General features: G+C 45.0%; 1 protein-coding gene across 1 annotated transcript in view; it reads right to left on the bottom strand.

Moving 5' to 3' along the window:
* Positions 1–19673: 19673 nt before the first annotated feature.
* LOC126252718 (cytochrome P450 4V2-like) overlaps positions 19674–26731 on the bottom strand; it is a 104251-nt gene continuing 97193 nt past the window's right edge. Inside the window, exon 3 of the mRNA XM_049953621.1 lies at positions 19674–20132. Within this exon, the coding sequence (XP_049809578.1) occupies positions 19674–20132 (459 nt within the window). The remainder of the gene's footprint in view (positions 20133–26731) is intronic.

Here is a 26731-nt window from a genome sequence, read left to right on the forward strand (position 1 = left end):
TAAAAGAATTACATTGTGATCGTGTACTATGTGACAAGGTACTGCAGTTGTTCCACTTCGTTTTTAAAGCCTAAGCTGCCTTTAATTGTGTACTATGCATTACTTGTATGTTTCAGCTGCCTTTTCAAACACACACTCTTTCTTCTCCTTGGGCAATACGTTACACAATTTTTATTTTCTAATAGGAAATCTGTTTTGAATGTTTTGTTTGTTTTCGGTAAATGCAAGCTCAAACTGGCTCTTTCTTCTTGATTACATATGGAAGTATATATTCAAAATCCAAGGCATGTTCAGCAAAAAACTGATGGAAACATGCCAGGAATTAATAGAGAAGGTAAGAAAACAAACAAATGGATTTGCGAACAGAAAGGAGGGAAAGGAGTGACAATGTATTTAATAAATGTTGAAGTTCATTTTTAAGAAATAGGAGAATATTCATAAAACGAATTAATGCGAGGTGGACAGACGGGATTATAGATCTAGCAGAAGCGACATGGCTGCATATACCTACCTACAGACCAGTGGTTCCCAACCTGGGGGTAATTGCCACCTGAGGGGCAAAATGAAATTTTCTGATGGGTAAAAAATATGCTGTTCGATTATTAACTATTTTCAAAAGATCATTCTATTATTACAATTTTGTAATATTCTAATAATGATTACATAAGTTATTAATAAGTACTTTTTGTCAGCTAGTAGCGTCAATAGAATAGAGGTTGCAGGTTCCTCACATAGTCCAGCCACTACACACATATCTCGTGCTTTCTCCCGTTTGTCGTTCCTGATAAAAGTGAGACATATATGTATCAAATGCTAAATATCTGAAGAAAACGTCTTCTCCAAGTTGCAGATAGTACCTGCAGTAGTCAAGAAATTCCTTCATTGCTCGCTTCCAAACAGACAATGAATTAATCGAAACCACACCCCACCAGTAACTACATAAGGGCCACTATTTTGTTGTATATAGTATTATTGTTAGAGTGTTTGGACACAAACCATTAACAGCGTGAAGTCGTCCAATTTCTGCCAGTTCAGAACAGTGCACCAATCAAGTGATTTACAAACAGTCAGTATAGTGCACACAACTGAACTTGTTTGACTTTAAATGGGGTTACAGTGTGCACGTCAAGCAAGTGCCGACGTCAAGAGGAGTAGTAAAGGATAGGCATGTTTTGTAAAAAGTGTCTACCCTCATTGTGCAAAACTGACTTTCTTATCTGAGAGGCAATTGTGGGTAGCACTTGCAATGCACCGAGAATTCTTTCATTCTAACACACCCGCCCACCCCCACCCCCCCCCACCCCCCACCCCCACACACACACATATACACTCCTGGAAATTGAAATAAGAACACCGTGAATTCATTGTCCCAGGAAGGGGAAACTTTATTGACACATTCCTGGGGTCAGATACATCACATGATCACACTGACAGAACCACAGGCACATAGACACAGGCAACAGAGCATGCACAATGTCGGCACTAGTACAGTGTATATCCACCTTTCGCAGCAATGCAGGCTGCTATTCTCCCATGGAGACGATCGTAGAGATGCTGGATGTAGTCCTGTGGAACGGCTTACCATGCCATTTCCACCTGGCGCCTCAGTTGGACCAGCGTTCGTGCTGGACGTGCAGACCGCGTGAGACGACGCTTCATCCAGTCCCAAACATGCTACATGGGGGACAGATCCGGAGATCTTGCTGGCCAGGGTAGTTGACTTACACCTTCTAGAGCACGTTGGGTGGCACGGGATACATGCGGACGTGCATTGTCCTGTTGGAACAGCAAGTTCCCTTGCCGGTCTAGGAATGGTAGAACGATGGGTACGATGACGGTTTGGATGTACCGTGCACTATTCAGTGTCCCCTCGACGATCACCAGTGGTGTACGGCCAGTGTAGGAGATCGCTCCCCACACCATGATGCCGGGTGTTGGCCCTGTGTGCCTCGGTCGTATGCAGTCCTGATTGTGGCGCTCACCTGCACGGCGCCAAACACGCATACGACCATCATTGGCACCAAGGCAGAAGCGACTCTCATCGCTGAAGACGACACGTCTCCATTCGTCCCTCCATTCACGCCTGTCGCGACACCACTGGAGGCGGGCTGCACGATGTTGGGGCGTGAGCGGAAGACGGCCTAACGGTGTGCGGGACCGTAGCTCAGCTTCATGGAGACGGTTGCGAATGGTCCTCGCCGATACCCCAGGAGCAACAGTGTCCCTAATTTGCTGGGAAGTGGCGGTGCGGTCCCCTACGGCACTGCGTAGGATCCTACGGTCTTGGCGTGCATCCGTGCGTCGCTGCGGTCCGGTCCCAGGTCGACGGGCACGTGCACCTTCTGCCGACCACTGGCGACAACATCGATGTACTGTGGAGACCTCACGCCCCACGTGTTGAGCAATTCGGCGGTACGTCCACCCGGCCTCCCGCATGCCCACTATACGCCCTCGCTCAAAGTCCGTCAACTGCACATACGGTTCACGTCCACGCTGTCGCGGCGTGCTACCAGTGTTAAAGACTGCGATGGAGCTCCGTATGCCACGGCAAACTGGCTGACACTGACGGCGGCGGTGCACAAATGCTGCGCAGCTAGCGCCATTCGACGGCCAACACCGTGGTTCCTGGTGTGTCCGCTGTGCCGTGCGTGTGATCGTTGCTTGTACAGCCCTCTCGCAGTGTCCGGAGCAAGTATGGTGGGTCTGACACACCGGTGTCAATGTGTGGTTTTTTCCATTTCCAGGAGTGTATATATATACAACACAAACTAAATATCATTCTCCTCTCATCATTTAAAAACATAAGTGTTCCAATAAAAGTCTTTGATTCTGTAGTTAGGTGCTAAAGCTTCTAATAATGTGTAGAAGGTGTTGCAACAGACGGTTGAGGAAGGATGCATGGGGCTACTAGCACTCAGGGGTAATGGTGTAAGAAAAGTTGGGAACCACTGCTGCATAGTGTAATCCATAGAAAAATCTAGAACAATTATATCCAGACGTAAATGTTAAATGTGTGATGATGAGGATGTTATTGGTTATAGTGAACATATCACTTTACTGTACATGTGTAGGGGAGACTGCGGCAGGTTGGACCACTTGATTTTTGTAGTTTGTATTTTAAGTATTTCCATTGGTCATATTATGTGGAAACATTGGTGCACTGCTTCAGCCATTTACAACTAAGTAATTAAGGTTCGTCACTGTATGTCTTTTCACAAAAAAATATTTGCTACCGTAATTCCATGTGGACCAACATATCTCACACATGGGGCGAGTTGGCCCTGCAGTTTGGGACAGTTGGTCTGTATGATTTTATCATTTAATTTAGTTAGGACATGGGTATTTAATTGAAAATATATCGACTATAACATTCACAGTTTATTGCAATAGAAGTTCCTTTTACTTTATGAAAGAAACTACAATGTTCAATTTGATTATCATTATTGTAATAACAGTTTGACAGAAAAGCATGTTCAGGATTTCTATCAGTCTTCGTCTGAATGGCCGATAGTATCTTCACAATTCATCCATAAAAAGGTTCTTTCACGTCATTTTTAACACATAAGAGATTTGCCCACCGCGTACTTGTGTATTGAATCCATTCATCACCTGGTCACAGGAAATACCCAAACTTATCATCTCCACAGTGAAGAGTCTTCCTCCAAATGTCTACTTTTCTTCTGCGCGTTATCTGAGGAGTTTTATTGTGTAATTTAGCGTGACCACGGACACTTCTCTTTAGGAAAAAAAAAATTTTTATGCGGATCATTCATAGTTTTCTTTAAAATGTTTTTGTTCTCTGCCTGTGGAGGCTTCTTGTTTACATTATACCACTGCTGATCTCATAGTTGTTTCAGGAACGTTGCCTCATTCACTTTTCTTGTTATAATTTCGAACCATTTGCAAAAGATAAAAGGTAGAATGGTATGTGTATGTTGGTTTTCCCGGTGTATACTACTGATGAAATCTTCTCGGGCTTCCATCTGGGTAGCTGCGTAAAAAATCCGCGATGTTTCGATGAGTTTCATTCTCTTCATCTTCGCTAGAAAATGATGAGAATGACAATCATCGAAACGTCGCGGATTTTCGACGCAGCTGCCCGGATGGAAGCCCGAGAAGACTTCATCAGGTAGAATGGTGATTTGTAAAAATATGACTACATCCGAGGAGTTTAACGTCCCGCCATCAACGGGGTCGTTACAGTATTACATTCAAAGATTCCCGTATATTTTATAACTGAAAATGTATTTCCTTCAGTGCCCCGTCAGTAATGATTTCAAATCTATATTACAATCGTTTAAGTTGAATATGTGAACACAAGTTTCGGATTTTAGGAGAAAAAGGAAATAAAAATCACATAGATGTTACCGTTTTAAAATCTATGTAGGGCACAATTTTCCTGTGTAAAAATTGCGTTGGATATGATACAGACTTCAACTACATTCTACACATTAAAGTTAATGAGATTACATGATCACAAAAAGGCAGCGGAGCCGTTTGCCTATGTGGGCCAACGTTCCCCTATTTGTTTGGGTCATTATACCATACCGCCATATTGGAAATATTGTAGTTCTTATACGAAAACATTTCGAACATTCATCACCTTATGCAGTGTTAAAATATTCCGTAGTCTACGGACTTCAACATTTGAACTTACTTGTTTAGTAAGAGTCTTGGAGTACACAACAAAATATCTTCAACAAACAAAAAAAACATGAAATGCTTGTACTCTTCTGACGTCATCAGCGTGAGAGTGACAGGTATTGTATTGAGTACTGAATAAATGTTCAAATGCCAAGATCGCAAAAATCTTTTGTTCATATACACTCCTGGAAATGGAAAACAGAACACATTGACACCGGTGTGTCAGACCCACCATACTTGCTCCGGACACTGCGAGAGGGCTGTACAAGCAATGATCACACGCACGGCACAGCGGACACACCAGGAACCGCGGTGTTGGCCGTCGAATGGCGCTAGCTGCGCAGCATTTGTGCACCGCCGCCGTCAGTGTCAGCCAGTTTGCCGTGGCATACGGAGCTCCATCGCAGTCTTTAACACTGGTAGCATGCCGCGACAGCGTGGACGTGAACCGTATGTGCAGTTGACGGACTTTGAGCGAGGGCGTATAGTGGGCATGCGGGAGGCCGGGTGGACGTACCGCCGAATTGCTCAACACGTGGGGCGTGAGGTCTCCACAGTACATCGATGTTGTCGCCAGTGGTCGGCGGAAGGTGCACGTGCCCGTCGACCTGGGACCGGACCGCAGCGACGCACGGATGCACGCCAAGACCGTAGGATCCTACGCAGTGCCGTAGGGGACCGCACCGCCACTTCCCAGCAAATTAGGGACACTGTTGCTCCTGGGGTATCGGCGAGGACCATTCGCAACCGTCTCCATGAAGCTGGGCTACGGTCCCGCACACCGTTAGACCGTCTTCCGCTCACGCCCCAACATCGTGCAGAACCGCCTCCAGTGGTGTCGCGACAGGCGTGAATGGAGGGACGAATGGAGACGTGTCGTCTTCAGCGATGAGAGTCGCTTCTGCCTTGGTGCCAATGATGATCGTATGCGTGTTTGGCGCCGTGCAGGTGAGCGCCACAATCAGGACTGCATACGACCGAGGCACACAGGGCCAACACCCGGCATCATGGTGAGGGGAGCGATCTCCTACACTGGCCGTACACCACTGGTGATCGTCGAGGGTACACTGAATAGTGCACGGTACATCCAAACCGTCATCGAACCCATCGTTCTACCATTCCTAGACCGGCAAGGGAACTTGCTGTTCCAACAGGACAGTGCACGTCCGCATGTATCCCGTGCCACCCAACGTGCTCTAGAAGGTGTAAGTCAACTACCCTGGCCAGCAAGATCTCCGGATCTGTCCCCCATTGAGCATGTTTGGGACTGGATGAAGCGTCGTCTCACGCGGTCTGCACGTCCAGCACGAACGCTGGTCCAACTGAGGCGCCAGGTGGAAATGGCATAGCAAGCCGTTCCACAGGACTACATCCAGCATCTCTACGATCGTCTCCATGGGAGAATAGCAGCCTGCATTGCTGCGAAAGGTGGATATACACTGTACTAGTGCCGACATTGTGCATGCTCTGTTGCCTGTGTCTATGTGCCTGTGGTTCTGTCAGTGTGATCATGTGACGTATCTGACCCCAGGAATGTGTCAATAAAGTTTCCCCTTCCTGGGACAATGAATTCACGGTGTTCTTATTTCAATTTCCAGGAGTGTAGATGACCAGTTTCGGCAATTCTCTATGTTTACATTATTAAATAGATCCGCAGATGGCAACAAAGAATTGTCAAAACTGGTCGTCTGTATGAATAAATGATTTCAGTGATCTTGCCACTGAAAATTTATTCAGTATTCACAAACATACAATGCGCGTCCCTCGTTATTCGACAATATAGGTGCACTGAAGCGTTTGTGAAATGACGATATTGTTGCCACCAGCCTCCATGGTGAATGGTGTATTCTAATAGCAGTTTAACGAATTATTGATACCAGTCGGCCATCGTGGCCCTACGGCCATTGAGCCTCGGTTCCCCTAAATAACGCCACTGTATACGTATTAACCGATGATATGCTATCACGTTTCGTAAATTATGTAAACATCCTTCGAAACTATTCACGATATTCAAGTTAAATATGAGCAGAAAATGAGGAAAATGTCGTATTTCTTTTACTTCACTTGGTGACAGAAACGATAACGACGGAGACTGCAAAAATAAATATTTCGTCTCTTTAGAGATCCCATAGTTGTCGAGCTCGAGATTGACCTTACGTGGTTACGCTTGTATCAAACTGCACATGCTTGTGCTGGCATTAAAGGAACAAACCTATAAATGATCAGCGCTCAAACACAGTGTTTGTGTGTTGCTGCAGCCACGTCGGCCCACATGGGCAATCTGCCCCGCCGCATTTTTGCGACCAAGTAACCTAATTAACTTTAATAGGTGCAACATAGTTAAAGTCTGTATCATATCCAGCCACATCCGCTTCATTCTGGCGACAGCTAAGTAGCTCTCCTTCGTGCATCTTGTTGACCCTCACATCGTAAGCAAGAAGTTGTACTAGGACTTTTACGTAATAGTGGGAGACACTGCTCACTAGAGTTCTATAGCCGTTGGCGGCCTTGCCTCGTCTGTTACTTTCTCTGCTGCACTTGTTTCGAAACCCGCTAACAGTACGAGTCTGATTTTCCCACCTAACAAATCTACCTGGTACGACACAGACTCTCGACAGCTGCTGTAATGAGCATGTATTACTCATCCGGAATATGAAACTGCCCCCTTTCATTCTTAAGCTGCTACTGCACCGCACTACTCAGTCACTGTAGAAGTATGAACAATACTAACGTTTTTGGAAACTGCAGTACGAAAAAGGATACGTGCGGCTGAGGTAGGATCGATAAACAGAATATACGTAAAGGAGGCAGGCACGTTTTGTCAAGAGTTAGTGCAATATGTGCGGAAGCATCAGGAAGGTATTCATCGAATTCCAAAGATAGACGCTGTTAGTTTTCCGACAGTGCACGTTCCTAGAAGATAACAGTAACAAATTGCTACCTTTTACATACATATCGAAAAAACACCAAGGAGGTACAGAATCAGAGAAATTTGACCTCATACGGTGGCTTACCAACAGTCGTCTTCCAGCGCATCATTCCCATGGTCGTTAGAGTTGTACGCGAACCAAGCTCCGGTACACACCTTGAAGTGACTTGCCAAATGCAGATATAGTTGTAAACTATGATGTCAAACTGCCAGTTTTAGAAAGTACACTGGTATTTGGCTGGGTGGCGTCGTCCTATTGTTGCGATATTTCGGAAAACTGACCTGTTGCCATCTTCAGGGCGTCCTGATGGTTGTCTTTCTCTGAGCGTTGTATTATAAATCCCCGTCGTTGGCGCATGGAATTGTCTGAATGGGACGGAAATCAGTAGATATGACTTATGCGCACATACAAACAAACGATTACAATTTCAAAAAAAAGTTGGCGTTGCCTGAATGTGACCTCCTCAGTGCCAACCAGCACGGATTTCGAAAACATCGATCATGTGAAATCCAACTCGGATTTTTCCCACATGACATACTGCAAGCTTTGCATCAAGGCAACCAGGTAGATGCAGTGTTTCTTGATTTCTGTAAAGCATTTGACTCAGTACCGCACCTATTCTTACCGTTAAAAGTACTATCATATGAGGTATCAAGTAAAATATGACTGGATTGAGGACTTTTTGATGGGGAGGACACAGCATGTTATCTTGGATAGAGAGTCATAGTCTGATGTAGAAGTAATATCGGCTGTGCCCCATGGAAGTGTGTTTGGACCTTTGGTGTTCATATTGTATGTCAATGACCTTGCAGACAATATTAATAGCAAAATCAGGCTATTCGCAGGTGATGCAGTTATCTATTAAGAAGTTTTATCTGAGAGAAGCTGCATAAATATTCAGTAAGATCTTGATAAGATTTCAACGTGGTGCAGAGGTTGGTAACTTCCTGTAAATGTTCAGAAGTGTAAAATTATACACTTCACAAAACGAAAAAACGTAGTATCCTATGACTATAATATAAAACAGTCACTGTTGGAATCTGCCATTTCGTACAGGCACCTGAGTATGACGCTATGTGGGGATATGAAATGGAATGATCACATAGGTTCAGTCGTAAGTAAAGCAAGTGGCAGACTTGGGTTTATTGGTAGAATACTAGGGAAGTACAATCGGTCTACAAAAGAGATTATTTACAAATCACTCGTGCGACCCATCCTAAAATATTGCTCAAGTGTGTGGGACCTGTACCTCATAGGACTAACAGGGGATATTGAACGTATGCAGTGAAGCACGACACCAATGGTCACAGGTTTATTTAATCCGTGGGAGAGTGTCACAGAGATACAAAGGAACTGAACTGGAAGACTCTTGCAAGCCAGATGTAAACTACCCCGAGAAAGTCTATTAACAAAGTTTCAAGAACCAGCTTTAAATGATTACTCTAGGGATAAAATACAACAAAAAATCCCTTTCATGGGGGTCCAAAATTACACATTACAAGACAGTGATTAAGCCAGAAGCACTGTATGCAGCAGAAACACTTAACATGAATTTCAAAGGCCAAATGGAGAAACTTGAGGTAAATGAAAGAAAAATTTTAAGAAAAATCATTGGGCCAAAATTTCAAGACAATAAGATTGTATACATCAAAAATGAAACTCTCTACAAGAAAATTGAAAAAGTTTCACATTCTATGCGAAAAAGGAGAATAAATTTTTATGGTCATCTTCTCAGATTAAGTAAACAAATCTTTGACTTCTTCCGTAACCGAAAAACGAAGCCCAACTGGTTTAAAGAAACTGAGAAAGACCTAGTGGAATTAAATATTTCAGAAAATTCACTTATTGATCGAACTGCTAAATTAATTACTAAAGATGAAAACATAAGGTTCCAAGACAAATCCACACAAAAATCCAAATCCTTCATCTCAGAAGAAGAGAGGAGAAGAAGATCAGAAAGAATGAAGAAATACTGGGCCCTAAGAAAAGAACAACGCACAAAGAAATGATTGATCCAGCGTACCCCAAAGAGGGTGAAACGAGAGAAGAAGAGAAAATACAACCGCACGCGTATCGCTCACTTAGGGATCGAAAGGACAAGACTGAGCCGTGTGTGGCTAGCGTTCTTGCCATTTGTTCTTTGGTATTTTGTCACATCGTGTGGCGTCTTGTTTCTTCCTTACTTACTGACGTAACGAAGTTGCTGGCTTGCCTCCTTGAATTGCAGCATCAGTGCTTGTCGATACTAGTAGTGTCGTACTATCTTTGGTGTGACTGCTAGTTTTTCAGGGTGATGGTGGTGTGTTTGGTAGTCGGTTGGGACAGAGCAGCGAGGAACTCTCCGCGACTCGAGGCCAGGATAGGACCGCTGGTGGCGCTAGCTGCGAGAGCGACAGAGTTTGTTGCCCACCGAACCTCGACGCTCAAGGTGAGTGATCAGTTAACCTGTTACGAAGCCTCAACTACTGTGACATCACTTCGTTCATTTGTGGGTTGTTGCTCCCTGGGCCGTTCGGGCTAGCAGCAGCATATGATGTGTTGGGGTCGGCGAAATATTGCAGAAGTCATCCTGTATGGTCTTTAACTATTAAATTGGTTGTTACTTACCAGTGAAGTGCACCAGCAGTATTTTCTCCCTTGTGGCCGTTAACGCCCCAGTTACCTGCCCTGGTCGTTAGCGTACTTTTCCGGCAGTGTGCCTTTTCTCGTCGTGTTGATGCTGTCCAGCAAGGCGTGTAGTTAGACAGCCTTTTAAGTTGTTCGGTTCATATTTGCTTAGAGTGGTTATTTTTCCCTTGGCTGTTTTTAAACGCCAATTTCTGAAGACGTATTGCTGTTCGTATCCTCGTCCTCTGCCGATATTTTCCATCTTTGTGCCGTTAGTCGGACGGAGAGGGACTGGTTAAATTGTTGGTCGGTCCTTGGGCCATCCCTAGTTTGGGTTGCCATCCGATTATTTAACTTCAGCTCTTGGCTGCCGGTCTCACCTCACCTTACGTTTGAGCTACCTTCTCAGGTCGAACATTGGAACCCTTGAACACCACTTGTTATGTTTGTTTTAGATTGCGATTTTCATTTTAGTTTGACGTAGTGTGCGAGGCCTTTAGCCATGTATTAATTCAGTCCCTTTTAAATTTTACATAAAGGTCTTCAGCCGTGTTAAATTAAAATTTTGCACATTGATCTGCTCTACGGTTACATACTTAAATAGGAAAGAGTGGATACTGTCTCTTAAGAAGATGTCAACTTAATTTTCGTCGGCTGTTTTGAATAAATGTATTTTGCGTTTGTTTTTGGTGGGTTCGGATGTTACAGTATTCACTATCGCTACAACAACCTTGTGGTCACTAATCCCTGTATCCGTCATGATGCTCCTTATCTGATCAGGATTTATTTGTTGCTAAGAGATCAAGTATGTTTTCGCAACCATTTACACTTCCAGTCAGCTCCTGAACTAAATGCTCTAAGTATTTTTGTGGGAAAGCATTGAGCACTATTTCGGACGACGATTCATGCCTACTACATCTATTTTCACCACTATATCGAAGGCAGATTGAAATCGACACCAAGTATAGTTGCATAAGTGGCGTACCTATTTGAAATGAGACTCAAGTTTTCTTTAAACTATTCAGCCACCGTATCGTCTGAGTCCAGGTGTGGGTAAAAGGAACCAATTACTAATTTATTCTGGTTGTTAAGTATAATCTCTACTCATATTAATTCACAGTAACTATCTACTTCACTTTCACTACAAGGTAAACCACTTCTGACAACAATAAACGCTCCAACGCCAACTGTATGTAACCTATTTCTGAACACGGTTAGGTCCTTTGTAAACATTCCGGCCGAACTTATTTCCGACCTTAGCCAACTTCCCGTACCTACAGGATTCGAGATTCAGTGCTCTCTAAGAGGGTAATCCCAAAAGTAAGGTCTCCTATTTCTTTAAAAGTATAGAACTCTGTTTGTGTGGCAGTTGGTCACACTGTTATGAAGAGTGCTTCACGCGCTGAGGCGCTCAGTCTTGGCTTGGCCGCCGTTGAGTATGGAGCTCCCGTTGGACGTTACCGCCAAGTGCGAATTGCGCGCAGTTATTCGGTTTTTGAACGCAAAGGGCACTGCGCCGATTGAAATCCATCGCCAATTGAAGGAAGTGTATGGTGAGTCGTGCATGGATGTCAAAAATGTTCGTAAGTGGTGTAGAGAGTTTGCAGCTGGTCGGACCGAAATTCACGACGAATTAAGGAGCGGGAGACGGTCAAGTTCTGAAGAGATAGTATTGAAGGTTGAGCAAAGCATGTGTGAAGATCGGCGGATGACACTGGATGATCTCTGCACGTTGGTTCCTGAGGTTTCCCGAAGGACCGCTCACAGAATTTTAACGGAAACATTGAACTATCGGAAGGTGTGCGCAAGATGGGTGTCATCCATGCTGACTGAGGACCACATGTGGCTTCCCGCGCATTTCTTCACCGCCTCGCAGCCGAACAGGACAACTTTCTGGACGAAACCTGGGTATACCACTTTACACCTGAGACCAAGCAACAATCATGCCAGTGGCGGCATCCTTATTCGCCAAAGCAGCGGAAATTCAAACAAACATAGTCTGGCGATAAAGTCATGACAACAGTTTTTTTTATCGGAAAGGGGTATTGTTGGTCGACTTTATGTCCACTGGGACCACAATTAACGCTGACAGGTACTGCTGTGAGACTCTGAAAAAACTCAAATGGGCAATTCAGAACCGGAGAAGACGAATGCTGAGCAAGGGCGTACACATTCTCCATGACAACGCTCGCCCACGCACCGCTCGGCAAACCGTTGCTCTCCTGCAACAGTTTCAGTGGAACATAATCACCCACCCACCCTATAGTCCTGACTTGGCTCCCAGTGACTATCACCTGTTCCCTAGGTTAAAAGAACATTTGGCCGGAAAGCTATTCAGCTCCAATGACGAGGTGAAAGAAGAGGTTAATAACTTCTCTGCACAACATGGCGGTGAGCTAGTAAGACATGGGCATACAAAAACTGTCAGTGTCTACAAAAACTCATCGACAGAAATGGTGATTATGTTGAAAAATAGCTAAATGTTCAAGCTGTGAACTGATATAAACCATTGTAGAAATAAACAGGTCTATGTACTTATAAAAAAATGGGAGACCTTACTTTTGGGATTACCCTCGTATTAGCGCTTGAAGCTCTGGTTCTTTCCCAACACAGCTATGGCAGTTTACAGTTACAATACTGATTGTTGCTATGCCTACTCTCTGCCTTTGTTAGTCCTGCAGTCCTTGAAACTGAAGGCCTTTCTGCAGGTCCCCGAGACCTTGTAACTAAAAAACCACCCAGTCCCCTCTATGCAGTCCCCGTTACCCATGTAGCTGCTTTCTGTTTGTAGTTGACCCCTGACTTATTTAGTGGAACCTTGAAACCCATCACCCTTTGGCGTAAGTAAAGAAATCTGCAACCTATATTGTTGCAGAACCATCTGAGCCTTTGATTCAGATTCTGCACTCGACTCTTTCCCAAAGGATCACAGTCCGTTCCGTCGACGATGCTACAGTTGGGAACTCCACCTTCACCTTCCAAGGAAGACCTGTAGTTTCTATCACTTCAGCTGGCCGCCTGAAACCAGAGAGAATCTCTTCATATCCAAAGCAACACAGACTGATAATACCAACATGGGCCACCACCTGCAGCTGACTGTACCCTGTGCTCTTCAAGGCATCCAGAATCATCTGTTTGACACATGGAAATATTTCTTCCAGTACGCACGTAGAGTACACACTGTATTCGTTCCCATCCTTCACAGCTACAGCCATAAGGGGCCCCATTATGTGCCTGACATTCCAGCTCCAGACTACCTGTAATTCCACCTTCTGTGAATGCCCAGGCCTTGCAGGTCAAGAAGCTTCCTCTGGAACAAGGCGAGCAACATCATCTGGCTCAAGGCCTTGGTCAGCCATAGATCCTAAAACCCATACATCATACGAAGCACGGAGGCCATCCCATCAGCCCCCCAGAAAGTCTTTCGCTACCACCACAGGTGAGGAGACAACCTCAGTATGGGCACGACCCGGGGCAGCTACAATGGTGGACCGATCAGGGGACATGTGGATCGTACTGGAGATCTCTCTGAACGCCCTGACCAGCCTCTCACAGTGACGCCCTTTGGAAAAAGCCTTAAACTGCATGACTGAAGCCTACACCAACTGGAGCTGTGACTGAAGGGTCAGCATCTGAACACAGCAATCACAGTTCCTATCCATACTAAAGACAACGTGATAAATACACAGGCATGCACGAAATATAGGAGTTGAAGCTAAAGAATACTGAGGAGATTTAGGAGAAGTCTCTTCTTATGAGCAGCTGTGTCAACTCTGCTGTTATAACGAGAGACACTACTTGACTGATAGCATAATTGTTAGGGGAGAGATCAAGCATGAAAGAATACACGTGGTCAGCAGTAATGTTAACCTAGTGAAAGGCTGTCGTAGTGTTTTCGATTACTACTACAGGTTCCATGGGTGTACAGGTAAATGTCTCCCAAAGCATAATTTAGTCTCCACTGACCTATGTCCATGGCGCGATGCATCTTTCGTCCTGCCTTTCTCCTGGATGACGGCGTTTCAGGAGACGATCATCAAACTCGTGAAAAAAGGAAAGTGATTCATATGACCAGGTGACACGGTTACATTCATTTACTGTGCAGGCTCGATGGTCTTCTGCGCACTGCAGTCTTTAATTGACGAATCAACTGGTCAACATGGGAATAAATCAGGCTCGGTGATCTAGTGCCCACTGCAGTCGTTAATTGACGATGTAGTCGGATCAACATGGGAATAAGCGGGGTTCGTCTCCCACGGAGTGCCAGTTTCAACAATGTCCGCTGAACAGTGGACTCCGGAACACTTATGCCTGCACCAGCATTGTTCTCTATCGTCAAATCTGCCACAGATCACCACCTATCCCGCTTTACACAGTGGACAAGCCTCCAACATCCACGTCCTCTGAAGAGACTGACCGTCCAACTCGCTGTCGCATTCTCTGGTTTCACCGACCTTCAACCACTGTCGAGAGATACTCCTGGCATTAACACCCGAACAGTCCATTAGTTTCGTCGTTTCCGAGATGCTCGTTCCGAGCTGCCGAGCCATAACAATGAGTCCTTCGTCAAACACGTTTACGCTATCAGATGTTCCCTATTGTAACCCATATTGTCGTTAGATTGCTTCCTCACGTGTCTCTGCTTCACTTATAAACTTTCCTTACCGCGACACATGCCCGGAACGCCACCACACATCATTTAATCTTGCGTTAGGTAGTGGTCATAATGTTTTGGTTCGTAAGGTAAGTGGTAGGCTCGTGTTCCTATACTGCTCAGCCCTCAAATTGCTGTCTATAGGAATGAGAGGCATCTGAAATCTGTACTTGATACTGCCCCCAAAGTATGAGTGATCCACTTCCTTCGTGATGTGGACATCCTGGAATCTCGAATAACATAAGACTGTATGGATGACGAGCTAACCAAGAAATGTATACCCGTATAACACAATATCCAATACCGTCGGAGACGAAGGACTATGTTCTTCGGTCACATCCGTAAAATGTATGAAAGGAGATTGGCACGTCTGATACTGCAGTTTCTTCTGAGGAAAAAACCCATTAATGCGAGGCCAGTGACTAACAAATTGATTTGGAAGAAAGAATCTACAGCAGACACACCCTTAGAACACGGAAACCTTAACATTTAAAATCGAGGGTGTCCCAGGTTCCCAGAATAGCAATGCACAAATTACGAATGCGTCATGGACAAAGGACTGAAGAAGGCCGCAACGTTTGACAGTGAAAGGATAAACACCGAAAGGAAAAAATGAAATGAAATGTCGTGTGGCTAGGGCCTCCCGTCGGGTAGACCGTTCGCCTGGTGCAGGTCTTTCGAGTTGACGCCACTTAGGCGACCTGCGCGTCGATGTGGATGAAATGATGATGATCAGGACAACACAACACCCAGTCCCTGAGCGGAGAAAATCTCCGACCCAGCCGGGAATCGAACCCGGGACCTCAGGATTGACATTCCGTTACGCTGACCACTCAGCTACCGGGGCCGGACACACAAACGATGATCCGTACTAACTTTGTCCACAGATATCCAACGTGAATAGTCTTTAATAATGACCGTGGATGAACTTGATTTATTCATTGGTGGTTTGAAATATGCAATTGTCCACTAAAAATAAAGATATTAAACATCCCTATAAGTTATCGGTGGCGCATCATCGACATTAAAATACAAAATTTATATCTCATGCGCCGTAATGTTGTATGACCACTATTGCTGGAGCTAATTGCTTTGTTTACATGACAGTATGTGATTTTAACATTTCAGGCATTGCATAAACAAACTAGTTATAAAATCTGATGTAAAAATCACTTTGCTTAGAAAACTTTACGATTGTTTCGTTAAACAGCCTTAGCCTCTAAAAGCTATAAAACCTTACTCCTTTAGGATTGCGTGTGTGTAAGGGATGAAAAATTAAGTAATCCCAGTGAAGCGGTCTTGTTATCAGTATTTAATTCATCTTAAGAAGTAAAAAGAAAATATGAAAACAGATACATGTATTGAAGCAAGCTGTCTAACATGTACAATGAAACAAATGACAGGAAATCACGAGCGGTGATAATGTTTTGTTGGTTATTTTCAATTAAAGTATCATTAAGTGCTGTATAGTTTTCTCATTCACTTTACCGTCTTCCGGGGGTGACATTTGTAATTTATTAACTGAAGAAAATGAAGAGAGAATTACCTAAAACTAGCACCGTAAATATTGCGGAAATGGAAAGTCCTACTGACGTACATATTTCAGAGAATGGTTTGGGAGTAAGGGGCTTTCATTGTCACAAAATCAAGATATTGTAATAACACTTAGAAAGTCTATTTTTGTGCAAACATACACTTTTCTAAATTGAACAAACCATTTTGACGTTGATAACCTAAAAGTAGGATAAATGAGAATATCAGCGGTGTTTGTTGAAGAATTCTAGTGCCAATCGTTTACAAGATATCATATTTTCAACAGTTTCCACATCAACACTCAGCTGCGCTAGCCACCTGTGTAGTTCCTAGGTACGATGTTATATTTGCTTACAGTGTACTTGTGCATTGCAGCTTGCTAATCAGTTAGTGTGTGATAGTCCAAGTCGTGAGTGGACGTTGGGATTTACCAACGCAAAAAACTCGACATGCTTATAGCGCACGGAGAGCGTAAGAAGAATGCAGTTCGTTCTTGTAAGTTGTAGGTGGCAAGATATTCCACTAGAAGACACCCATCTCGGAATTATTTAGCAACTTCTTCAACCAGTTATGTGAAAGTGGCAGTGTAACACCTAGACTACGTAATAGAAGGAAACAAGTGACAACAGAAGAAGGAGAAATGAATGTTATTGCTGCTGCTGCAGTTGATTAAAAGCTGCATGGGAACAGTTATGATAATCGTGTTAACTTCCGTACATGGGCATTAAGAGAGAATACTTCAGATGTGCCACATATCTTGTTTAGTGATAAAGCCACATTTTCCAATCATGGCCATGTAAACGGCCGAAACATACATTATTGGTCTGTTGACAATACGCATTGCCTTCGTCAGATGGAACATCAGTGCCCACAGAGTGTAAATGCATGTTGGGGAATAGTGGCCCATTAGCTAATATGCCCATTTTTCACGGACGGAGCACAGAAAGCGCACAGCTATCGCAGCCTCCTAACAGGCCGTCTTCCACAGATGCTAGAAAATGGATATTTGTGGTAAGGTCTTATGGGACCAAACGGCTGAGGTCATCGGTCCCTAAGCTTACACACTACTTAATTTAACTTAAACTAACTTACGCTAATGACGGCACACACACCCATGATGCCCGAGGAAGGATTGGAACCTCCGACGGGGGAAGCAGTGCGGAACGTGACAAGACGCCTTAGACCGCTCGGCTACCCAGCACGGCCTCGGATACTAGAACATGTTCCTTTTCGGACTAGGAGCTACTTCCGGTACCAACATTATACCTGCCCATCCATTAGTGCACGTGGTACTATAGCATGTCTTCACGAATTACTTCCAAATCGTTGTATTAGACGCAGAGAGCTAGTGCCTTAGCCAGCCCGATCTCGGGATCTGTGAAGAAAACTGAAAGTTGCAATCTATAAGAATGTACCAACCACACCCGATGATATGCAACGACCTATTACTACAACCTGCTCGGACATCTCTGTTGAAATGCTCGTGCAGCAGTCGTTCCATACTAAAGGGGAATCGTGTGTTGACACTGCCGGTGCTCATTGGTCATGATCAATTGTCTCGTTACTGATCAGAATTTTAGTGTGTGCTACCACAGCTATTGAACCAGAGTCAATGTGGGAACCTTCCAAATACGACATCTCGCAAACGATCCTGCAACAGACACCACCGACAGTCTGATTTGCCCTACTTTTAGTTTGTTTACTTTAATAGGCATTGTTCCGTCTAAACAAATATACATAGTTATTATAAGTACTATTAAAATCTGTTGACTGCCTAAAAATAAGAGCCTCTAACTACCAATCCATTCTATGAAAACCGCACATCAATAATACTTTCAATTCCCGCAATATTTATGAAGCAAGTTCCTGAAAGTGACTTATGTATAGGAATTTTTCTTAACAAGACATATTATATGTGCCCTGAATGTCATTACAGACGTATATGCTGTGTACAATGTTCGAAGAAGAATGACTAATGAATCAAGTATGAACTTAAGTAAAATAACTAAACATTTTCGAAACGATTTAAGGGTATAGTAGATACTATAGCCTTATTTAAATTAGGTAGCATCTGAAGCTGGCGGCAGGAAGTTAGAGTGCTATCGCGACAATTACTATCTGCCTACTGTCATCAGTGTTCTCCACTCTTTGCGCTGATCGAAAACTACTTTAAAATCTACTACAAAAATCGCGTCAAAAATTTTAAAATTCACCTATGGTTCTCCATAGTGCGTCTAACCATGTCATAAATTTGTGTTTAGTGTCGATTAGGAAAAGGGTAAATCACTTTTTTCGAAACGAATGAAATTTTACCGACCGGGAGACAATTTGAAACTTTCCAGGACGTACATGTAAAACTATTGAACTCACTGACTTACTTTGTTTTGATTGATTACAAACCTACCTCGTTCACCAACAGATTTTACGAAGTTGCGTAGCGTTTTCCATTTGCTATTTATAACATTCGTGAAACAGTATTTATTTTTGCGCTTCTGTCAACTCATGTTAGGTAGGAAGTCAAAGCCTCGATGTCTTACAAAAATTACGTAAAAAGTTGCATATGGTATAGATCGTTATAGTGCCTCTAGGTATGTCAAAATCTGTTCTTAAGTTACTTATGGCCGGAGCTACATTTTAAAAAAATTAGATGTTATTTTCGTTTCCCAAAACGTTTCCTGCTTCAGTACTGGAAGACACAAGTCTTTGCGCATTTGAAGTGGCTGTGTAGTAGGACCCTACCGTACCAACCTCGTATCGGTGTATTACTGGCGGTAATAAAATGGCTCTGAGCACTATGGGACTTAGCTTCTGAGGTCATCAGTCCCCTAGAAATCTAACTAACCTAAGGACATCACACACATCCATACGCGAGGCAGGATTCGAACCTGCGACCGTAGTAGTCGCGCGGTTCCAGACTGTAGCGCCTAGAACCGCTCGACGACCCCGGCCGGCGCTGGCGGTAACAGTCCAGTCCACGAGCTGTCAGATGCCGACTACTTTAAATCGGATTCCATAATGCAGTGTGACAGAATTAGCTCATATCCCCACATCATAATCATTGTTATTATGAAATCTTCTCCGGTGATCAGTCGAGCGGTGGCGTCGCCTTCTCGCAACTTTTCGATGTGTTTCGTACCTATCATCTTCAAGCAAAGACGGTTACGAAACTTAGCGAAACGTTGCGATAAGACGACTCCACCACTAGGATGATCACCCGAGAAGATTTCGCTGTTAGATTATGCCGAGAAAGCCAGATATCACTTGTAATTATTGTTACTGTACACAGCATTCTGTATGACACAATGTCATGTATTTACAGCGTGTGGAACAGAATTCGCTGGTTGGTCGCTCCGGGGGATGCAGATGATACGGAACCCAGTGACTGGCGACCCACTTACGGAGAGCTCCACCTGTTCCAGCTCCTCCCTGCTGGAACCGGGAAATACCCGGAACCGACGGAGGACGGCCGCGAGCACTGTCTTCATTTCCAGGAAGGCATAGCGGCCGCCAACGCACTTGCGGGAGCCGTCGCCGAACGGCAGGTAGCTGCCGGGTGGTAGCGAGCGAGCGCTGCCCCCTTCGAGGAAGCGGCCCGGATCGAACTTGTCAGGATCGGGGAAGTTGTCCGGCCGGCGGTGGAGCAGGATGAGGGACACGAGCACGAGGCTGTCACGTGGTATCACGTACCCAGTTCCTTCCAGCTGGATGTCTTCCTCGGTGCTCACCGGCGGATTTGGTATTGCAGGATACAGACGCAGCGTCTCCTGGAGCAAATATCACATTCCTTACTTTATTAAAAACTATTTGGGCTTCCCGCAGCGTCAGGTGGTTAAAATCGTACGAGCTTTAGACCGACCTCCCCTTGGCCATTGTATAGTGGTAAACGATTTTCGCGTCGCCGTAGCCTCGCCGATATACACTTGTCAAAATATTATGACCAACTGCTTAATAGCTTGTTTGTACGTCTTTGGAACGAAAGTCATCACTGATTCTACGTGTAGGGATACGACAGTTTGTTGGTAGGTTTGTGGAGATATGTGGCATTAGATGTCTACTCACAGGTCATGCAATTCGCATAAATAAGGGGTCACTGATTTGTGTATGCTATGATCGCGCCTGATAGCGCCCCAGATGGGTTTCATAGTATTTACGTCAGGCGAGTTTGGTCACCAAAACAGCAACGGGAGTTCAGTTTAATGCTCCTCCATTTACCGTAGCACGTTTCTGAGACACGGTCAATTATGCTGCTGAAAGATAACATCGCCCTCGAGGCAGACATCAAGCATGGAAGGATGCAGATGGTTCGCAGCTGTCGGCATATCTTCGATTACTACTACAGGTCACAAGCATGCTCATGAGAATGTCTCGCACAGTATAATATTTCTCCCAACAGCCTGCGTCAGTGGCGCGCTGAACATTTCGGGTCGCCCCGATGACGGCGTTTGTGACGACGACCAGCTACCTAGTGTAGCGAAAATGCAGTTCACCCGAAGAGACAACAAGTTTCCACTGATCAACGGTCGAATTCCGATGATTCCGTAGGCAGCACAATCGTGACTGACAAATTCGTTGGGTCAACATGTGAATACGTGTGGGTGGTCGGCTGCAGCGCTACATGTAAAACAATGTACGATGGACGGTGTGCTCTGAAACACTCATGCGTGTACGAGCATTGTGCTCTTTCGGCAGAGATGCCTCACATCACCATTTATCTTACTTTACAGAGCAGACAAGCCTCCGATAACACTTTCTTGGAGACCGTGGATGTCCAGCAATTTAGCACCTAATAGTAGGTCCACTGTCCTTCTACATCTATCCGTAGATGCTCATGACAGTAGCACCTGAACATTCGACCCGTTTTCGAGATACTTGTTCACAGGATCTACGTAACAGTAATCTTCCCTTTGTCAAAGTCTCTTATCTCAATGAATTTCCATATTTTCAGCCCATATCTACGCTAGGCTGATCCCCCGATCGTGTCTGCTCCGCTTATATACCTTCGTTATCGCATCACGTGCCCGCAGCGCAACCAGGCGTTGCGGTGGGCAGTGGTCATAATGTTTTGGCTGATCGGTGTATTGCCACGTTCGCTCACTGTAACGTTACTGTTGATCGCTTCTTCGACAAATATGGTAATGTTTTAGTTCCGCTTTCATCGTTCCCGCAGCAGCAATGACCAAAGAGAGCTCGGTCTGAAGCTCGTGGAATTTTAATCGCTGGAAGTCCAAGGAGATTTTTTAATACACATCGTTGCTCACATTTTACTATACATCTCGCTTCTCTTAACTACCAGGCTGCTTACATCATCAGTGTTCAATTTTAAATGAAAAATGTGGTCTTCTTGCTAGTGAAGTCTTATTTGTACAGATCGTAATAAACAGAATTATAGACGATTAGTTTCAGCAATTTAAATTGGCATCTTCAGATCATCTACGTACATCAACCACTGTGCCACTCCGTATAGTGTACTATCATCCAGTCATGAACATATGAGGCAGCCATTCATCGAAGAGGACGCACCAGTGTAACGTCATATACAATAAAACCAAACATTTGGTGAACAATAACAAAAGTTTCTGATGAAATACATTTCGAAACTTCGTGGCAGATTAGACCTATGTGCCTGACCGAGACTAGAACTCGGGACCTTTTGCCGGCAAGCGCTCTACCAACTGAGTCACCCAAGCACGACTCACTACCCGTCCTTACAGCTTTAATTCTGCTAGTACGACGTCTCCTACCTTCCAAACTTCACCGAAGCTCTTCTGATAACCTTCCAGAACTAGCACTCCTGGAAAAAAAGGATATTGCAGGGACATGGCTTAGCGTAGTGAAAATATCATTCTGGCTAAAATACATTTCGTTCTCAGCGTATGGATCGGTATTTCTGCACTGACAGCTGATGGCACACTCGGTGTGTGCGTCTGCGGCCTGCTTCATGCTTCTGTGAGGAGAGAGGGGGTCCAGTCTAGCAGAGGAAAGGCGATGAGGCGCCAACGCTGCCATCCCCTGAGGGTAATTGAGTGTCACAAAAAATGGTTCAAATGGCTCTAAGCACTTTGGGACTTAGCATCTGAGGTCATCAGTCTCCTAGAACTTAGAACTACTTAAACCTAACTAACCTGAGGACATCACACACCTCCATGCCCGAGGCAGGATTCTAAACTGCTACCATAGCAGCGAAGCGGTTCCGGACTGAAGCGCCTACAACCGCTCGGTCACAGTGGCCGGCTGAGTGTCACATTTCTGCCTTTCATGAAGGAACACCAAAGATAAAGATTAGTTTCAGTGTGAGACAGGTGGTTGCTTTTGCTCATTTTGGTCATCCAATTTAAATGTATCACTATCCTCTGTGCTTGGTGTGAAGAGGCCGATCAATCGCGCACACACTGATTTAGCATTGCGGTTACTAATGGAAGAGGATAACTAGATCCCCTTGTCCCATACTGTGAAGCTTCTGCACGAAAATCGCCCACCAAAGTCTATATGATAGTAATGACTTGTCATTCTCCTGAGTTGTATTTCATTCGTCATGGCAGGAGAGGTCAGTTTCTCAGACGGACTGAGGGGAGGTCATGAAGATGAGCAAAGCGAGTAGTGGCATGTTTATTGCCCTAGAATTACACTCCTGGAAATGGAAAAAAGAACACATTGACACCGGTGTGTCAGACCCACCATACTTGCTCCGGACACTGCGAGAGGGCTGTACAAGCAATGATCACACGCACGGCACAGCGGACACACCAGGAACCGCGGTGTTGGCCGTCGAATGGCGCTAGCTGCGCAGCATTTGTGCACCGCCGCCGTCAGTGTCAGCCAGTTTGCCGTGGCATACGGAGCTCCATCGCAGTCTTTAACACTGGTAGCATGCCGCGACAGCGTGGACGTGAACCGTATGTGCAGTTGACGGACTTTGAGCGAGGGCGTATAGTGGGCATGCGGGAGGCCGGGTGGACGTACCGCCGAATTGCTCAACACGTGGGGCGTGAGGTCTCCACAGTACATCGATGTTGTCGCCAGTGGTCGGCGGAAGGTGCACGTGCCCGTCGACCTGGGACCGGACCGCAGCGACGCACAGATGCACGCCAAGACCGTAGGATCCTACGCAGTGCCGTAGGGGACCGCACCGCCACTTCCCAGCAAATTAGGGACACTGTTGCTCCTGGGGTATCGGCGAGGACCATTCGCAACCGTCTCCATGAAGCTGGGCTACGGTCCCGCACACCGTTAGGCCGTCTTCCGCTCACGCCCCAACATCGTGCAGCCCGCCTCCAGTGGTGTCGCGACAGGCGTGAATGGAGGGACGAATGGAGACGTGTCGTCTTCAGCGATGAGAGTCGCTTCTGCCTTGGTGCCAATGATGGTCGTATGCGTGTTTGGCGCCGTGCAGGTGAGCGCCACAATCAGGACTGCATACGACCGAGGCACACAGGGCCAACACCCGGCATCATGGTGTGGGGAGCGATCTCCTACACTGGCCGTACACCACTGGTGATCGTCGACGGGACACTGAATAGTGCACGGTACATCCAAACCGTCATCGAACCCATCGTTCTACCATTCCTAGACCGGCAAGGGAACTTGCTGTTCCAACAGGACAATGCACGTCCGCATGTATCCCGTGCCACCCAACGTGCTCTAGAAGGTGTAAGTCAACTACCCTGGCCAGCAAGATCTCCGGATCTGTCCCCCATTGAGCATGTTTGGGACTGGATGAAGCGTCGTCTCACGCGGTCTGCACGTCCAGCACGAACGCTGGTCCAACTGAGGCGCCAGGTGGAAATGGCATGGCAAGCCGTTCCACAGGACTACATCCAGCATCTCTACGATCGTCTCCATGGGAGAATAGCAGCCTGCATTGCTGCGAAAGGTGGATATACACTGTACTAGTGCCGACATTGTGCATGCTCTGTTGCCTGTGTCTGTGTGCCTGTGGTTCTGTCAGTGTGATCATGTGATGTATCTGACCCCAGGAATGTGTCAATAAAGTTTCCCCTTCCTGGGACAATGAATTCACGGTGTTCTTATTTCAATTTCCAGGAGTGTATAAACCACTCTCGAAGAGCTAACCTGGCAAGAAGTCTACAACATTGACGCCTTCAACGACAATACTAACGCATTTATTCAAATGTTTATACAGGAATCTATCCCGTGACATATAATACACGATTGACTCTACCTAATGTATTTGCTGGTACATCATTAGTGGCTGTTTCCCATTACAAAACACAAGTACATATGCAGTACTGCCCGCATCTCGAGGTCGTGCGGTAGCGTTCTCGCTTCCCACGCTCGGGTTCCCGGGTTCGATTCCCGGCGGGGTCAGGGATTTTCTCTGCCTCGTGATGGCTGGGTGTTGTGTGCTGTCCTTAGGTTAGTTAGGTTTAAGTAGTTCTATGTTCTAGGGGACTGATGACCATAGATGTTAAGTCCCATAGTGCTCAGAGCCATTTGAACCATTTATGCAGTACTATTAAGCATATGTTTTGTATGACTAATGGCATTAGAATACGATGTAGGAGGGAACAGAAGTTCCATGACAATATAAAGGACAGACAGAATTCTACTACAGATATTATTGTAAATAAAAGTAATGTGTCATCAGACATACTAAACCAATACATCACACTAAGAGAACAGAAATTTCTCATACTAAAATTAAAACCTTATTGTAAGTTGTGAAAGGACTATCAGAGCAGAAAATAAGTGCCCTACATATTACAGCTCCGTTTTGTGAGAATGGGACTGTTAGTGGTCCACTAGAATTGTGCAAAATATTTAAGTCTCAGTTCCTGTCAATTGCCGACATGTTAAATCTCCAGAATGCTCATGTTACAGGATATCTACATCACATGCTGCTACAGAGCCGCAAAGATGAAACTGAATCAAGTATTACATCATTAAAAAGTAAAGAATATCATGAAATTTCAAATATGAGTATAATTTCAGTGCACCATACATTGTCCACCTTTGCTGTGAGTCTTTCACGTGCGATCAGTTTCCTGACAGACTGGAATACTACCTGTCACCGAAACGACTTTTCGAAATGTGTGGTTCAAATGGCTCTGAGCACTATGGGACTCAACTTCTGAGGTCATTAGTCCCCTAGAACTTAGAACTAGTTAAACCTAACTAACCTAAGGACATCACACACATCCATGCCCGAGGATTCGAACCTGCGACCGTAGTGGTCTCGCGGTTCCAGACTGCAGCGCCTAGAACCGCACGGCCACTTCGGCCGGCTCGAAATGTGTGGAACACAGTGTCGACACACTGCAACAGACTGTGAGGTTGCAAAAACAATTTTTGGAAATGTAGGGGCCCTTTGCATATTTTCACCACCTGTATTCGAAAATAATACTGAAACACATTTTATGCAAATCGCATATCTGCATTCATTGCCTGGATATACTTATACCACAGCGTCCACAGACACTAAATGCAGACGACAGTGAAGACAGAGATTCTCTGCATTACACAGATGACACTGATTTTGAAGTATGCACAGATGAGAACCTTCTTCTGTTCACTCAGCCATACCTAAATGATTTAGTCTGTGATCCAGGGTTGGCGAAGAATAAAGGCGAGCTGCTAGTGTTAAGACTGAATGAAAGACATTTTTGAGCAGCTGGTACGTTCGATGGAAATTAACAGAAAAAGAGACTTGATATTCAGACAATATTTTGCTCGAAACTACTTGTTAGTATACTCCAATGACGTACAACGTTTGATACGTGAGTTAAACATTCCGTATGTGCCATATGACAGGAGATTGTTTATAGAATCATCTAAGAGAATCCTGAAGGAAGATCTGCTGCACAGTGGTGACATGTATGCCTCAATAACTGCACATGAAGAAAACGTATGCCCACATGAAGGTGCTTCTTACTGATGTTCATTATGAGGATTACAACTGGTTGGTGCACGGTAATTTGGAGATGCTGGGTCTGTTTCTGCGACGTCAGGATATACCAAATTTCCCTACTTCATCTGGGACAGTCGGTCTCGTAAGAAAGAGTGGGAATAAAATCAATGCTTCATGCAGTGTCGCGGAATAGTAAAGAGTTGGAAACGTGGAATATTGTCAAAGTTTCGTTGCCTATGCCGAGAGCCAGAGGCAGTAGGTTAGCCAAGAGGTAAGAGGGTATTACATGTATCGGAATGTGTCGTCACGCAGGGGCAATGGATTGGTTACGCACAACAGGAGAGAGAGAATTGCTTAGCACGTGGGTTTGTGTTAGACGGAGACTTTCGTAGAGTGTAAGACATAGGTATAGCGTCAGCTGTACTGCATTTCACAACTTTGCGTAAGTTTGCCGTAACAGTACGTAACTCTGTCACAAGAATACCTAAGGGGCGAGTA

This window comes from Schistocerca nitens, chromosome 4, assembly GCF_023898315.1.
Source record: "Schistocerca nitens isolate TAMUIC-IGC-003100 chromosome 4, iqSchNite1.1, whole genome shotgun sequence".
NCBI lineage: Eukaryota > Metazoa > Arthropoda > Insecta > Orthoptera > Acrididae > Schistocerca > Schistocerca nitens.